This window comes from Pinus tabuliformis, chromosome 7 (assembly GCF_031772625.1).
Source record: "Pinus tabuliformis cultivar Carrire ecotype Pingquan chromosome 7, CPIR1, whole genome shotgun sequence".
Taxonomy (NCBI): Eukaryota; Viridiplantae; Streptophyta; class Pinopsida; order Pinales; family Pinaceae; genus Pinus; species Pinus tabuliformis.
The window spans coordinates 550,956,754-550,975,177 of NC_142293.1; the positions used below are offsets into that span (position 1 = coordinate 550,956,754).

The following is an 18,424-nucleotide window of genomic DNA, read 5'->3' on the forward strand; positions in this document are numbered from 1 at the left end:
AACGCGATCTATTACATTATGACGTAAGGGTACTGCCGTTTCTCGAAATTGGCTGGTTTGGAGGAAAGGATGGTGGTACCCACATTGTGGTTTAGTCATTCTAAAATTAATATTCGCAAAAACCATGTGCCCACATGCCGGTTTAGTCATTCAAAAATTAACATTTTTCTCGACCACAGGTATTGGTTTTTGTTCATAAATACTCGTCCAATATTTCCATAAGAGCAACTCTCATATAGAATTGTCTTTGGAGCCCTGAGAAGACGTTGGTAAGATTTAGTTTTTCTTTTACTGATATCAGCTATTGATACCAGCAGTCTTGTATTGAAATTACCATAATTATTGGAATTGAAATCCTGTGTGAATATGTATTACAGGATCAAATATCAGCATAGTTGCACAAGAAGACGATGAAGAACTACAGGGCTTTACACACCTTTACCGTTATTTCTGTTTTTTTATTTGTTTCTGTCGCTATTATCTCTGCCAATGGATATGATATAGATACAGACGATCTACCAACGCCTGTGGATGGGCTCTCATGGACATTTTACAACGAGACTTGCCCAGACTTGGAGTCCATTGTTAACGCAACACTACAACAGGTGCTGGAGGCCGATATCACCCAAGCTGCAGGATTGTTGAGAATTCATTTTCACGATTGTTTTGTGCAGGTAAGCTCCGTTACTTAGCTGGGTGCTCCTGAGCCTTGAGCCTGGAGATTTTAATTATGTTTTGTCTCTTTCAATTAGGTTATGAGCCTTGTTTTTGTTTTAAAAACGATATAGCGGAACTTAGTATACTAGATTTATTGGATCGCGCTTTTAAATTTAAAGTATGTTCTTCCTTTTAATCTTCCCAAACTTATTTATAGAATGATATGAAGTTTTCACTAACTCTTTAATGAATTGTTTTTGTTAGTTAAGATTTATACACAGCCTTATTATAATCTAAAGAGTATTTTTAAGGTATATATATGTTTAGATTTATTAAAAATATTATTAAATTATAGATATAACAATTGAGATTAGATTATGAGTTTTGAGTGTGACTTAAAATCGCTTTTATTTGGTTAAGAGTTAATTTTCTTTAAAAGATAAAGAATATATTAACAAACCAAGATCAAAGGTATTTGGGTACAGGTTAAGATGGAACACCTAGAAGCATCTCGGAGGATAAAAAGCCTATCCTCTTAAAGACCACCCTAACAACCTTTAATGGTTGTTCCTACTATTAATAGTTATCATAAGTTCTCCCAAAAGAAATTGATGTCAAATTTTTTTGGAGTTTGAATATATTTAGAAACATTTTCTAATTATTATATTTTTAATAATCTCATATTTTAATATATTTTGGCTAGCTTATATTTTTAATATATATTTTATATATTATCATTTTTTTTAAATTTAATATAATTAATAAATAAAGTTGCTTCTACTTCTTCTACCCTAACTCCTAACTTCTCACTTTCATTAGATGTAAAGAAGCATATTAATAACCTAAAATATAGAAACAAGTTAATGGAAAAAAAGTCTAGTCCCTTATTATAAATTTTACCACTATTTAAAATAAATTACACGAAATTTTTATTTTATTTTAAAAAATTATAATAATAATATTTAAGATGCATATTTTTCTTTTAATCAAATTTGATAAATATATTTTTATTACAATTTTATTTTATTTATTTAAAATATAATTAAAAAATATATAAAAATATGTATAATTAAATTAATATTATCAAATTATATATTAAAATGTTTTGGTTTATTGGAATAGTTATAGAAATGATTCTTATTTTTAATTTAAATTTAATTATATTAAATATATGATGGAAATAATTCTTATTCTTAACCTATTTATTAAATTTATAGCTAATATTATTATTAATTATTATTATTTTGATCATGAATTTAATTATTATTATTTATGAGATTACACATTTTTTTTTTTAATTATTATGATAAATTATAGATTTAAATTTTAGAATATATATATAACAGTTGGTTATATTTCACTTTCTCCAATATTTTGTTAAATTTATACAAAATCTCAATATATAAAATTGATTTTCAAACATTTATAAATTTTGTTAAATTTATACAAAATCTCAATATATAAAATTGATTTTCAAACATCTATACAAACTTTATAGATCTTTATATCTATTGAAATTTTTTTTATACATGTTTATATCTCTTGAAAAATTTATACGAAATATTTATGCATGTTAACTTTATTGTAAATAACTGTACAGATAGATTGCAGATTTTGAAATTATGCATTTATCCTGATTTGGAAGATGGGCATGTATCTTTATTTCTAATCGACCCTATACACTTAAAACCCTAATTATTCATTATGATTATCACCCATCGAATAAAGAAAGAACAGTTTTTTTGAGGCAAAAATATCGTGAAGGTTTAAAACATTCGTTATACATAAAACCACGCAAGATATCTTAAAACCATCTAGTATATTCTTCAACTTTCCCATAGTTGTAAAACATGGAATCTGAATCTGAATTCTGAGTTATAATGGTTGAGTGCTTGAATATTGCACCGCTTTACATGTTACAGTTTTCTAAATGCTATGAATCTAATACTGTTGCTCTTTTCTGGAAAGGGTTGCGATGCATCTCTGTTGCTGACAGGAACATCAAGCGATCCCGGTGAGCTGGAGGATATTCCAAACCTCACACTGAGAGCCAGCGCGATCGCGATAATCAACGAAATCAAGGCCGCTGTAGAAGCCAACTGCAGCGGTGTTGTATCATGCGCGGATATTGTGACTTTGGCTGCTCGTGATTCCGTCGCTACGGTTGGTACCACGCTACTTTTGTGCCATTATAATTTATGCATCTGCTCTCTGATGGAAAATTGCAATTGGATTGATACAAGTTGTCATTTTGAAGGCGGGAGGTCCGGATTATCCAGTACCGCTTGGGCGCAGAGATAGCCTTGACTACGCCAATTCAACGGTCGTTCTTAACAATTTACCAAGTCCACTTTCAAACTTAACGACGCTGCAGACCCATTTTGATTCCAAGGGATTGAATTTGACAGATTTGGTAGCCCTTTCAGGTTTGATACTTCGACTCTTTAGTTTTTATTCTAGTGATACTTGATTTATGTACATGCCAGAGTTTGTAAATATTTCTGAATCTGACTATCAAGAGAAATAAACCTATTAACTTGACTTGTGACAAATTCTGAAATATGCCATAAACACAAGAATGCCCATACAATTACATCCTATATCCTTACTCAGATTGCGGATTTCCAATATCCCTCTAATGACATACGTAGTAAAAAAGTTAGGTTATCCTTCATTGAGTTTTCTAATATCATAGAATCTAAACTTATGGCAAGTAATAAGGTTCAACAATTGACTCTTGTTCATCTGATTGTGGAATATACACCATATAACTTCAAAATTATGACGATGGATGTTATTTCAATTGACAATTTCAATCCTATGTTGCGTACCTTAGTTAGAGAAGATTTTGGAATGTTCATTAAATCTGTAATATAGAAGAGAAGATGTTGATTTATGTGTTATAATTATTTTTACAGTGGGTTTGGCAGTTGAAAATATGTATTTTTTTTTTTCAAAATTATAATTTTTTTTTCAAAATTTTATTTATTAAGTTAGCAAATCACAAATGAACCCGGAAAAACACTGGCAACTAAGCAAACAAACAAAACATTATTTATTAAACTCAATGTGATAGACCTTGAATATGAATTTTTTCTCAGTATAATGGATCTGGAAGGTGAATTTCAAAAATAAAAAATGAGATTATTATGGTTACTTAACAGCATGAAATGTTTCAGGTGGGCACACAATTGGTCTTGGTCACTGCAGCTCCTTCCAAAACCGATTATATAACACCACCACAGGAGACACAATTGTGGATTCAACTCTAAACACCACTTTTGCAAGCACTCTTTATTCAATATGTCCAGTGGTCAATGACACTGTCAACGCAACAAGCTTGGATCTCGTCACTCCAAATGTTTTCGACAAGAATTACTACCTTGACGTGCAGAACGGCGAAGCACTTTTCACCTCCGACGCGAGTCTGTACACGGATTCCACCGATTCTGAAGACATTGTGAACAGTTTTGCAACTAACCAGACCCTGTTCTTCGAGAACTTCATTCTGGGAATCCTTAAAATGGGGCAACTGGACGTTTTAACGGGAACCGAGGGAGAGATCCGTACCAACTGCTCGGTTGTCAATAATGCTTCTTCATACTATCAACAAATTATCGAGCCCATCGTTGGTCCAGAGGAGCGGTCTCCGTCTTCACAGTTCACATAAAACTTTCGTTGGTAGATTTGCAATAAAGGATCATGCTGTCTGCGTCTTCACAGTTCACATAAAATTTTAGTTGGTAGCTTGCAATGAAGGATCATGATGTTCATGGCCTTCACATAGAAATTTAGATATCTTCATTTTTAAATAGAATTCTGTCATCGTGCCATCTTCACAGTCCACCCACAACTTTAAATTGTAATTTCGAGCAAGGTTGATCTTAATTTTATATAATACTGCTATTCATTATCAGGAAAATTATGTATTGAAATGTTTTAATATTTGTTCGTTTTCTTTCCATACACACTTTAAATACTATAATTATCCATTTATATGAACTAAATTATTAGTCCTTGCCTACTATAGCGATCGCTAGATCATTGACTAACAATTAAATCTTACGTTGACCAAATTTATTTCCACTTGATTACCGTTTCGTTTCGTTTAACCAAACTTTTACAGTGTCTATTTTCATCTGTCAATTTTTTTGAGAAATTTTTTGATGGTAAAAAGATGGAACTCTTATTGCAGGCTTGGCTTAGCTTAGCTTATCCAACGCAAAAAAATGTTGTGACTAACAAATTTTATCCAATGTCCAGGGATGTTATCAAAACTTATTAGTCTGTTTCTTTATTTTATCCAAAGTCCAGTTGGGGCACAAAACTAGGCAAAGTTTTGTGGTATGCAAATATTTTTTATATGCAAAGTTTTTTTTAACATGGGTGTCATATGCAGCAGATGTCATATGTATCGACAATCCTACAGGTGGTGTATCAATCAGTAATGTAGCACTTTATCCATATGTCTCGACAATCCTACAGTTGGTGTATCAAGTAGTAATGTGGCACTTTTGGTGGAGCCAAATATCTGATTTCATGCATTTCAGGTGATTGCATTCCATATTGAAACAAGCATCCAGGTTTGGTAAGTCTGGTTTATCTAAAAAAAATTACCAAACACGCTCTAGACAAAGGAAAAGTCGAATAGGAGGAATTCTATCGATTGTTATTACCAAGTGACCCAATCCATTTAAGGCAGATGATTGAAGGAGCTATACTTCACGTTCAAGTTCCAGTTCTTCCAGTTCCAGTTCCAGGTCCAGCTCTTTCACGATACCCAAATCTAGCAACAAATATCATCTAGCCAGACCAGCATAGCTACTACAGATATCTCATACCAGCACATCTACTACCATAGTAAGCAGTCATAAAGCCAAGCCATCCAGGCACATGACTTCAAGCAAAAAGAAAGGCAGTAACAAAGACAAACAAATCCAGGCAATAACTAATTGTTTGAAAAAACCCCACGATCTTATAAAAACTATGAAAACAAGGAAGTTTCTTAACTAATTAGCTATTGAATCTGCTCATGCATGTGTATATTAGCTATTCGGATTGAACTTTAACCTATATTTGAAGAGATCCCTCTAGAATTAACCACTCCACATCTCTCATAGCCCTCAGTCTCTGAAACCGACATAACTACCCAGGGAAACTGAAAAGAAACAGGCAGGCATAAAATCCAAGACAGTGAATTCCTATCTCTGAGGCAAGGACAGTCTATCCATACTATTATTGTTTTAGTCAATCTTTAGTGTCAGCAGGTAAGGCCCTTTTGGAGCTTTTACTATTACATATGAGCTTCTTTCAGGTCACTTAAAGTGTCTTTCTTTGAAGTTTCCTTTCTTAATCTACCGACGAGAGCACCAATAACATGTTTTCCACCCCACTGCATTCCCCTAGGGCTTCCAAGGGACACCAATCAGCCATGAACCGGCTTTAGCCTTTGCCTTTCAACTGAAGAAGATGCCCTTATCTTTCCATTCGACCTCTAGCCAGAAGGCTTTCACTATGGGCCTTTACTTTTCCATCTCTCACCAGATGCGTTTGGCTTTCGCCAGGAGCCTATTATTATGCATTTTGCCTTTCGTCAGGAGCCTATCACTTTAGCCTGCTTGACTCATGCGTTGCAACTAATGAACAGATAAATCTGATGATCGGTCGAGCAATAAATTCTTTTATTTTTTCAAGATGAAGATCCTTCGATTATGTGTGGCAAGGAATCTGCTTCGCAAGGTGAGGTTACATACTTCATGACAGACAGTAAACTGCGTGATAGGCTTGGTTTTCAAGGCTCTACACTTTTCCAAAATAGACAAGAATGAGCGAGTATTCCACTTATTTCTCATTCAAACAACATAGCCCCATAACAGGCGTTATAATTGTGCACTTTGATCACTATCGTTGAATATATTTTTGTTTCTCCGTCTCAGAGACTACTAAACTCCAACACAGATTGATCCGCGTGTTTTGCATTAACCGTAAAGAAATTATGAAAGAGCTTATGTACCTTTCCAATATCAATGAGGTAATGATATCACTCTACACATGCATTTCTCATTCATCCATCTGTGGTCCAGAAGACTGGAACGGGGACTAGTTAGCATAATAGAGAAACTAGGAGCATTTTTTGTATTCGTATAGCTAGATAGCGATGCTAAGAAGTTTATGAAGGACTAGGTTGCGTATAAATAATTTAGTTCATGGTCAGAGGGTATAGGTTGCAGTGGGGTTATGCCAAGTATATTTTAAATATCAAAGTGCCTCATGTCCATAGTGCATGTTGGGCATTGGGTTATCACAAGAGGGACGAGTAGTAAGGTCGTAAACCCACATAGACAGACAAGTGGTAAAATTATGAGTCCACATAGAAAGACAAGTGGTAAAATTATGGGCCCACAAGGTTATAAGTGTTGAATTATATTTAATTTAATTATTGAATTTGTTTTGTATGTAACATTTTTTCATGTCTTACGGGGTCTTACAGGTTTCTTTTGCAAAAGCTTTGAGAGAATTTTGTGGGGCTGGTAACTTCAGCTATATGTAACTTTGCATGGTTTCTTGTCTTTACCTCTTTTGAGTGGCGTGAAAAAGCTCTGAGATAATTTTGTGGGGCTGGTAACTTCGTCTATATGTAATTTTTGTATGGTTTCTTGTCTTTACCTCTTTTGAGTGACGTTCTAGGTGGTTTCAGAATTATATTAATATGTCTTTACCTCTTTTGAATGTGTCGTTTTAGGTGGTTCCATTAGTATATTATTTATAATTTCAGAGAAATGAACTATTATAGCCTTCGAAGTCCACCATTGTTTGACAGGTATGTGCCAGTGGGTTTTAGTGACATTTCTTGGGGTTTAACATCATTTAGCCTATGTTGTTCATATGCCATTTCTATGATAACAGTGCCATATCTGTGTTTCTGCCCCTTGCGTGAAGAAATTCCATCATGACCTTAATCGCGTCGTGAAGTACTCTTTTTGATGAGTTACAAGATTAAATCCTAGTAATTTGGACTACGCACTTCTAACCTTTTTCAAGATTAAAGCCTGGTAATTTGGACTACGCACTTCAAACTTTTGTCAAGATTAAACCCTGGTAATTTGGACTACCCAAGTTTTATATATTCTTCTTCTCTATTATTCTGTATCTTGTCTACCTATGCGTAATCTAATGTACAAATAGACCAAAAGTAATGACAATAGATTTATTTTTAAAATACAAGTTTGGATAATAACCAAATTTACCTGTAACCAGTTACTTTTCCTTTGACAGGCTTCATGGGTAACAAAAATATCTAGCCTTATATCAACAGAAATCCCTCATATTGTCCTCAATTGGAGGCAATATTGAGGCAATGTTTGAGGTTGACTTCTGTCAAGGTGGTGGAACAAATTTTAGCCCTAGATGACCACCATACCAGACAAGATTGTATATATATCCACTATCTATTTAAGAAGGGTTGATTGCTAAGGTAACTATGTAGTATCGGGCTGGGTAGAAAACCATCCATCCTCATCAATCGAAGGATGTTGGTAGTGTGAAAAAGGTAGTATGATGCAGATACTTGATTACAGAGATACTATAATGATAATAAATCTAAGTTTTTTCATATAGAAGGTAAGTGATATGGATAAGTAAAGCCTTGTATTAATACGTTCTAGTTGTAATGTGTTAATCAGATAGAGAGCTTCCAGGGCAAGTTCTAAACCTAGGGGCAAAGGTCTAAGAAGATAGAATGGAACACAAGTATGTAGCTTGAATGTGGAGTACCTTCCTAGGTGACGTGTACTTAGTAGGTATTGGTGGGAAGTGATACAACTATTGAATTATGATTACAAGCACCCGCACCCATGATTTGTTAGTGCTTCCTCAATCCCTTCTTTCTTTTAGGGAAGACCTAGGAAATATTGCTGCATTCATGGAGGATGTTTGACATCTCTGTTAGGGTCGGGTGATCTTGTTCTTCTGTTGATAGTAGGCTAAAGGTGTCCAGAAGCTTTAAAACCACTCTTTTTCTCCCCTACTTGTGATTCAGCTTACAAGATTTTCTTAAACATCGTCTTCCATGGTCATGAATGTTGTCAAGTTCGCAATCGACCAAAAGTTATGGATCTTTTTTTTCATCATTTCTATTTGAAGCTGGAAAAAGTGCAAGAGGTGACAATTTTGGATACCATTATTAGAAAATCGGTGAAATATTAAGAATAGTTCTTTAATCCTCAAATTAAAATAGATCAGGAACCTCCATGAAGCATTGCAAATGGAGATCCATGAAGCATTTCATATAGAAATAATGTATATATGTCTAAACTTGTATTGATTGTCTCTCTATTACACCCTGATGTATTTCAACTTTTATATATATTTCAATCCTTCCACCGGAGCTTTTACTTTTCCTTCCATACATTTTTTTGGTAGGTAAAACGAGACCCTATTTTTTAACTAGCAAGGGTATGAAACTTCTCTTCAGTCATGCTACCTTTGCCTAGGAGATGTGATTGAGGGTTAGTAAATTCATCCAGGATTTTGTTTTAACTTCATCTGCATATAAAGTGAGGACAGGTGATGGCAGGTTTTGAACGTGGGTCATTATTGAAGCTAGCTCTTCAACTTGCCACATGATCACAGTTGGACTTCAATAGCTTGTTATTACCATAATTATTATTTGTGAATCTAAACCTCTATTTTGATGAAAAATTTGGGGAAAACCATTCCAATGTTTCTTTGAAATTGAAATGTGTTGTTGCAAGAGAAAAATGCAAAATAAACAATGATTGAGTGCGTTATTATATGGTTATGCAAAAAAACCATGAACCTATCTATGTAAGAGCCTATAAGCCAAAGCCATTCTCACCTTATATCATAATGGGCTAAAAATCAGTCTGATATCTTATGCTAAAACAATGCCATACAGAGAGCATGGCATGATCTAGGATATATCATCTGCAAAAGAAAGCACTGAAAAATATTAATAAAATTATTAGATGAGGAAAATCATACAAGGCCAAAAAATTGCTTCTAGGGAAGGTTATAAATCAAAGGGTTAAAGGTCTAAGAATATAGGGGTAAAGGTTCTATGTCAGTGATATTTTGATGAATATGTTTATAAATTTATACCTTTTCTATTTGAATAATATGACCTTGTTTTTTTTCCTGAAGATTAAACCGACAGGCTATGATTTTCAGTATGTGGAAACTAAACTTTTTATGTGACTTATTGATTCAATATAAACTTTCAATTGTTCTAAGATTCTATATTCAATATGGATAACTTGGAAAATTCTACTTTTCTTTAATGATTTTATACCAGGCAATGAATTATGACTGAATTCGAATATTTTGTGCTAACTTTTGGTATTTTTCCACACTTTTGTCTTAGTAGCAGTTTTGATCATAGAGGAGATTGTCTAATAGTGTCCATGTATTCATGAATTATGATTTAATTCTAACATATTTTGCTCACTTTGGAGATATTTCAATCATTTTTTTTGCAATTTTGATGTTGGAGCAGCCTTCCTAACCCTACTCGTTGCAGATAGCGGAATTTGGTTTAAAGTGGAATACCTTTATCAGATCACGAGCTTCCTTATGCATAGAGTATAAAATACCCAGTTGGTCATTGAATAGAGATAAAATATAAACATAGCCTATGATTTTGGTTTTTGTCCTGTTTTGATTGGGCAGATTTTTTTTTAGTACTAATCCCGATTTTAGAACAGGCTCCCTCTTCACCCTAATTATGTATTTATTGGTGCAGACAAAGGAAGTAAGAAACCTATATCAGATCATGAGCGTTCTTTAGTTCACAGTTAAAAAGAATTTAAAGTTTTGTTTCATCCTTCTCTATTAGAAAGTTACGAACAAAAATAAGAAAAAGAACTCTCCTCTAATTCAACGCTTACGTATGCTACACATATAAGACCTATCAAAACCCTAATCCTAGATGCCTTAAACCAACTCAGAAAAGTGCCTTTTATCTGTCAAAGATCAGACTCATGTTAAAAGCATGCAAAAGATATGTTGAATATAGGCACTCAAATTCAACTCAATAACAGTTGCACTTGATTTATTGAAATCACCAACAAAGGATCTCGAACAAAGTCCCTAGGCTAATAAAATGATAATGAACTCTGGTTCAAGTACTGTTGGATAATTGTTGTAATTGTCCTCCAAAGATTCTTCTTTTCCTGCAAAGACCCTTCAATTATTTCACTCAATCAAAACTCTGCACAAATTATAGGTTAGCACCTGTTTATAATAGGTACTCTATTGCTAAAAATATTTGAATAGTATGCCCATCTCTCTTTTCTTGATATATCAGTTAATTATGTTCTTAAACTGGAAAAAATAGATCAGTTTTATTTAAAAGATAACTAGAGATGTACATTATCCACCTACGAGACAATTAGATTATTAAATACTAAATAGCAGAAAAAATGGCCTCTAAATGTAGGGCCAATGTTTGTACAGAGATTTTAAATAACGATTTCAATCTGACTTCTAGAGAAATGGAATTCAAAGAATACAAGCTCAACGATGACATTTGTTCCTAGAAGTTTATACCTATTGTTTACAACTTTCAAGGCACAAGATTAAGGCATGTCTTTTGGGATGCCTATTACTAAGTGCTTATATTCAAAACCGTTTATTTTCCCACTCTTAGTTTTGGTTTCAATTATTTTCCCTTTCAAGTTTGTTAAGGTCCTAAAACCATAGTCAGGTTAGGGGGTTGCCTCTTTTTCTTAGCCCTCGTTGCAATCTATGTTCCACTTATATATTTTCTTATTTTTCATAAAACTGCATCTCTTTGTTTAAAAAAAGTTCTACTTGAATCTGCAAGTGTGGTTGTTTCAAAAATTACTGCAACAGTGGATGCTAACTTACTTGTATTCACATTCGGCTACCATTGGTATCAATTTATTGTCAAATAAAATATACTTTGAGGATCGAATTGTTCGTTTGTAGCTGTGGTGAGTATCTTGCTCCTTCCATATGCATAGTTCTAGTATGTTCATATTAGTCAACAATTGGGATAGATATACTAATTTCTTTCAAGTTGATTGTGTGTGGGGATAGTTATATTAATTTCTTTCAAGTTGATTGTGTGTATGTCTGTTTTATATGAATATGTTTTGAGAATAACATTTTATATTTTAACATGCAGACAATAGGAAATATTACCAACTTGCATTATGTTGTCAATGCTTGCAAGAAAAGAACACAATACAAGTTAAATCTGGAGAATTTATTTCACAAAATACCCAAAAAGGAAATACCTTTGGGCCACTTTCAAAGTGCCATCATTTCAATTTTTTGCACAATCTAGGGAGATATTTTCTCATTGAAATCTAGGTACCATTTTCTTTTTTGCATGTTATTAAGGGGGTGAGATCCATCGTAGATGGCTCCAACTATAACCCTCAAGACAAATATAGATAGAAAAGATAGGAGAAAGTCGTGAAAACCCCCAATATATTTTCAGACACTTATATGTTTTGAAAATCCTGACTCTTAGCATATGAACTTTACCTATATGAGGTAACTTAGATAAGAAGGTGGAGACCCTGTTTATTATTCTCTTTGGCATTAATGTTGTTATAGTTTTTGAGTTCGCACAACATATGAATTAGTAAGAATGCAACAAATCTATGAAAATATTAAACTCACTCCAGAAGCTGCCCAATAGAATGTTTCTTCAATGTAGTAGTTCCAGGTATAGTTGCAGATTTTAATGGTGCCAACATGCAAAACACGATGTTGTAATGTTAAGTCAGGTCCATACTGATAATGTTAGTGTCATCATGTGAAGTACAATGTTTAAATATTTAAAAATTATGGTTTAATATATGAACCTTTGGTTCTCCTTTGCTTTTGAATATCAATGCTTTCAAATGATAACAACAATGTAGATTTTGAATATAGATGATTTCATCGATGATAAGATTTATGCAGTTAGTTATACCTTTACTGTGCTTTCTTCACTGGTTGGCTCTTCAACAATAATGTGATTTTCATGAGCTGGTTGAATCCTGCATTGACATTTATGACTCCTGCATCACTACATGTTGTCACGTAGGGTGACAAATGAAAAGGAGAGTGCTAAGGATTTTTCACTTGGATTAATCAATAATGTTTTCATGTGCATAATTTTACTTAGTCCTCTACCTTGGTTTAGTGTGTGGATCAATTTTGAAAATTAGAGTTTGTTGGTGATCAAATAATTCTAATTTCCTTATTGTTTTTTAGTTTTGTCCTCCAGTTTATGGGTTAGCCCAGTGCCATTTTACTGTGCCAATTTATTTCGAATATGCACTCTTAAAATCCAAGACAAACTAGGGGGAATGGAATGGAAAAGTAAACCAATGCCATTTTATTTTTTCAATTTACTTCACCATCTTCTGTTAAAACTTATGCTAGAGGCTAAGATGAGTGAATGCCAAAGTAACATTTTTTTGGTTGGTTTGTTTCTTTTATAATGGTTTGGTTAGGCAAGTCTCAATTGAAGAAGGTGATGCAAAGTATCGACAATTTGGGGTGATGTTTATTGAAACCAGCGCAAACTATGGATTTAACACTAAGGTGCAACTTTTCTCTCTTTTATTACAGGCTTAAATTCTCCAGAACGGTTTTTAGATTTTTTCAATTTCAGATCCTCCTCAAATTTCAATACATGTTCATTGTATATTTATGTTAGTAAGCATCTTCCATTGATATATTTAGTGTGGTTATGAACAATGCAGACCTTGTTTCATAAGATAGCAGCTACATTTACCTGCAATGGAATCTTTCTCATCAACCCATAAAGAAGACATGGTTGATGTGAATTTAAAATCCACAGTGACTGCAACTGAAAGAAATAACAAGGCAACCCATAAGGAAGACATGGTTGATGTGAATTTAAAATCCACAGTGACTACAACTGAAATAGAGAACAAGGCAACCCATAAGGAAGACATGGTTGAGGTGAGTTTAAAATCCACAGTGACTGCAACTGAAACAGAGGACAAGGCAGGAGGATGCTATTGCTAAGTATGTAATATTGCTTTGTCTGAAACAGAGAATAAGGCATGAGGATGCTATTTCTAAGTATGTAATATTTCTTTGTCTCTTCTTGGTGGCTGAGTATTTGGCAGTACTTAGTTGGATGTGGAACCATCTTCAGCATTCATGGACCATCATTGGAGTAGGATAAATTTCTCATGTTTCCCTAACAATAATGTATATCAAGAAATAGGAGACTGGGATATGCAATTTTTATGTAAGAATTATATATTTGGTGGAAGATTGTTTTGCATGCTTGTCATTAAGCAATTAAGCTAAAGTATATTTTTTGAAATGGATAATCAAGAATGTAATTCCTTAATGCATTAATGGACTTATTTGGTCTTTGTCATCGTTTGTGAATAATTAATGTTTTCCACTCTTTATTATACAACAATAACTAATATTTTCCACTCTTTATTATACAACATTGCCTCTTTATTGTATGACAATGCTTATTGTACTCTTTGATAGGTAGATATTGTTTTGAGAATATTATTGATTACCTGCTTAGAATTGACTATTTTCGAAGGGGTTGGAAAGTGGGATCTTATAATTTCATATCATTCTCATAGCGCTACGAGCAAGGAATAAAATTATTTTCACATTTTAAACTTTGTTATTTCATATATAAAGCTAACTATCCTTTAGAAAATAAAAAAATCCACGTGTTTAAAGTTTACTAACAGTAGCTTTATTTTAAGTCTTAAAATATAAATAATTTTTCCTTTTCCATGTTTTCATGTGCTCACACTCCATCCATAGGTTGGTGAAAATGAGATTGTAGGTACCTTGTGAGCCCCAATCAACAATTGGCTCATAAAGAATGAACAAGAACAAATGGGATTAAAACCTCTTGAACTACACCTCATTGACAAAATTCAATGTTTGTTGTTAGTGTAAATCTATTTTTTTGTAGGGTTAGTTAAAATCTTTTCAATTTTTTCCTATAGAGTTACTATGCTCCAGGCCCCATTATAAACAAGAAAAAATGGAATTAGAACCTCTTGAACTACACCTCATTGACAAAATTCAATGTTTGTTGTGAGTGTAAATCTATTTTTTTGTAGGGTTAATTAAAATATTTTCAATGTTTTGTCTATAGAGTCACTATGCTCCAGAACCATTATTATTTGAAGAATATAAAGTAAACATTTGCAACTACTAATAATGCTTCAATATTCCTAGAACTCCATCATTAATTCCAAGATCCCCTACCAAACTAGGAGCTGCTACATCTTTGGTAGTGATGAGCCTTTGCAGGGCTTCTTCTTCACGAGGGGATTTTGAAAAAGCTCAATTATGATTGATTGCAACAATATGTGGATTTATCTGTAAACAAACATTACATGTGAGTAATTATTTCATTAGGATTATAATGGAGACGTAACCCTGTAACCTAAAAACCTTATTAAATTCTCCTAGCAAGTACTTTAACACTAGGTGTAAAGCACTAAAAATAGAGTTTGCAAATAATGGAAGATTAGAGATGACGGAAGCGAGCTTGTTCATATTTTATTAGTGGTGGTTAGAAGTCAGCCCCTCCATAAACTTTTAATCAGATCCAGCACTTGGTTGTTATTTTACCAAGGAACTCGGCCCCTCTACTAGTTTAACCAAGGAACTCAGTCGCTCTACTGGCATAGACTACCGCTACGATAGTGCTCCCTTGTTTTATAATAGAAAATGAGTGTTTGTAAGATCATTTTATTTTCTTAATGAGAAAAATAAAATTCCTATGTGATATCATTTTTCCTTTAGAAATTTTGTAAAAGGCTCTTTATATATTCTAAAAGGGGCTTTATATATTATAATCATCAATATCTATCAACTAAGATGTAAATGTTTGTGTAAGTTTATTTTAGTTTTTATTTATTTGTGAAATAATTATTAGATAATTTAATAATGAATATCATCAGTCCATTCCTCAACCTCCCATCTATTCCTTTCATGGATGCATTCCATCAGTCCATCCGCTCTTCATGCTATTATTGAGATGCAACAGAACCTAAGTTGTCTATATAATATTCACTGATTGTTCCTAGTGATGCCAAGACAGTTTGAATTATCATAGCATGGCAATTCTGAATGATAGAAGGTGTAGGTTATTCATAAATAGTCAACGAAGAGTTGAATGTGGGAAAAATCATAACTGTGGAAAACCCACATATCATCGGAGGATTTTCCAATGGTTATGATTCGGAGGTTATCAACTTCTATTGATTGATATATTCAAGATGCTTATTTGGGGACCAATGATATGAAGCTATTCTACAGAATAAATTGAGGAACTTGTGGGGTCTAAGTGGAGTCGAATAAATATTCTTGGCTATTTATTATTCTCTTTTCTTTGTTATCAAATTCTATGATGGTCATTTTGGGTACAATGATATGAAGGTATTCTAGAGAACAATGTGAGGAGCTTGTGGAGTCGAATAAATATTTTTTTATATTCATTATTCTTTATTTATCACATTTTGTATGAGTTAAGGAGTTTCAGAGATAACAAGATACAAGCACAATTACATGGTAAATATGGTTGATATAAACAAAAAGTTGATATTAATCACAACATATGCCACCACTAGACACAATTTTGGGGTTCATGATGAGTGTAGATAAATAGATATCTTTATTTTGGAGAATATTTGCCATGTTGAGAAATGACTTACGCTAATTCATCATCTTTATCTTCGATCCATAGGTAAGCTTTTGATAATGCATTAATATATCATGTCCATTCATGATGCCATATCGCAAGAATCCTAAGATTTAGTGGAGATTTCCAAACATGTCTGAAGATAGAGGATTTTTTTGGATATTCGATTTGATTTAGAGTCCTTATACCAGATGTCTCTATGAATTAGATGAGCTTATGGAGAAGGATGTGAGGATTTCCACTCCCAGACCATGCATCAATTCCAATTCGAACCATCCCACTTGATCCTACTCTCCATGCCAAACCTTCTCAAATGTATTCAATCGAGTTCAAAATAGATCTCCAAATTGTTGATATGCCAATGTTGTTCCAGTTTGGCCTCCTGATCCATTCATAAATAAGTTGTGGGCTAGTGTATTTTGTGACAACCACCTTAGTCCATAAACTATTTGTAGTGAGGACATGCCATCCCAATTCTGTTGCAAGGGATTTAGAAAAACATACAAGATTCTTCATCCACTATCCTCCCTATTTCTTGGGTAGAGCAATGTTATTCAATCTAACCCATGCAAAATATATACCTTACTTATTCCCTCGCTAAAGAAAGCTACAACACAACTGTTGGATTCTAGATAATATTCCTTTGAGGATCCATGTCAGGGACATCCAATATACAGGGATTTCCTCCAACATTGATTTGATTTAAACTAGGTGACCTGCTGTGGATAACCCACGATGATGCCAAACATTTACTCTTCTTTCAACCTTAGCTACCAATCACATTCAGTCAATTATTTTGTAGTTATTTTGTTTGAGACGAAAAACCATATATTTGAGACCATCTTCAAATGATAGGAGTATATAAGGAAATATATGTGTTGCATAATCTATTTCATAATGTGGGCGCCCCATAGGAGTCAAAGTAAACTTCTCATTATTGCTTACCATCCTTGTAGCTTTAAAAAATAATGAAAGAGTAGCATTAAACATGGTTGAATCACTGATAGTTCCATTCAGAAATATGAGGACATCATATACAAATAGTAAATGTGATAAAATTATATTTTCTGCTATTTTAACACCTTTGATTCTTCCCTGATTCCTCTCTTCAGCGATCAATCTACTCAATCCTTCCATAACCAATAAGACAAGTAATGGTGATAAAGGGAATCCCTGCCTCATTCCACATTCACCATGGAAGAAATTTCATGTTGATCCATTGATGAGGATACCATAAGATACATAGGAGATACAACACATTATCCAATTAATAAATTCATGAGGGAAACCAAGAAGAGTTAGTGACATCCTCAGGTACAAAGAGTTGGTCCTCTAAAATTCCTTGGATATGTCTATTTTAAAAATCATACCCTTCATGTTCTTAATCTTTAATGAGTGTAATCCTACCAGAGAAAACCTTATAGCTTCATGGACCTGTCGATTTTCTAAGAAGGAAAATTGCTCTTGTGGTATATGCTGAGATAAAATAGGCTTGATGAGGTTTAAAATAATTTTCACAACAACTTTATATATGAAATTACAAAGGGAGATATGTCTGAAGTCATAAAAGTAAAACGCTTATCTGATTTGAGAATTAAGGCAATAAAAGATGCATTGAAAGCATCATACATTCATCCATTCATTCAACAATCTTCTATTACCGTGAGAAGATCTTTTCCTAACAATTTAAATAAAGTCAAATAAAATTCCATAGGCCAACCATTTGGGTCTGGGCGCTTAACTTTATTAAACCATTTAAGTACTACCTCTAGTTCTCCCAAAGTTATAGTCTGTTCAGGTCCTCAACTACCTCCTCATCTAAAACTCAGGGAAAGAGACTAACGAATTTAATAATTTCTACTAGAGAGGCCTCCTGGGGGGCTTTAAACAATTCACCAAAATGAGAGATGCCCAAATTCGTTAACCTACAGGAAGATTGTATTGTTGAGGCCTCCTCGTCTTCCAATGACAAAATAGTATTGATAGCCTTCTGACCTTATGCAAATTGTTGGAAAAAATTTGTATTATTGTCACCCACTTGAAGCCATATAGCTCTAGTATTGA

The 18,424-nt window shown here is 33.4% G+C and overlaps 1 protein-coding gene across 1 annotated transcript; it reads left to right on the plus strand.

Annotated features, from left to right (window-relative positions):
- Window positions 1-213: 213 nt before the first annotated feature.
- LOC149248541 (peroxidase 12-like) lies at window positions 214-4,555 on the plus strand. Its single transcript, XM_089456074.1, has 5 exons — window positions 214-269; window positions 378-674; window positions 2,626-2,820; window positions 2,915-3,083; window positions 3,837-4,555. Exons 2-5 carry the CDS (start codon window positions 411-413, stop codon window positions 4,325-4,327), a joined length of 1,119 nt encoding a protein of 372 aa, XP_089312200.1. The 5' UTR covers window positions 214-269; window positions 378-410; the 3' UTR covers window positions 4,328-4,555.
- Window positions 4,556-18,424: the final 13,869 nt, after the last annotated feature.

Bases quoted from the DNA above. Each gene is read 5' to 3' on its own strand.
- LOC149248541 (XM_089456074.1), top strand. From the start codon at position 411: ATGAAGAACTACAGGGCTTTACACACCTTTACCGTTATTTCTGTTTTT. The intron at 2,821-2,914 runs GTTGGTACCACG...GTCATTTTGAAG, and splicing joins CTCGTGATTCCGTCGCTACG to GCGGGAGGTCCGGATTATCC. The intron at 3,084-3,836 runs GTTTGATACTTC...GAAATGTTTCAG, and splicing joins AGATTTGGTAGCCCTTTCAG to GTGGGCACACAATTGGTCTT.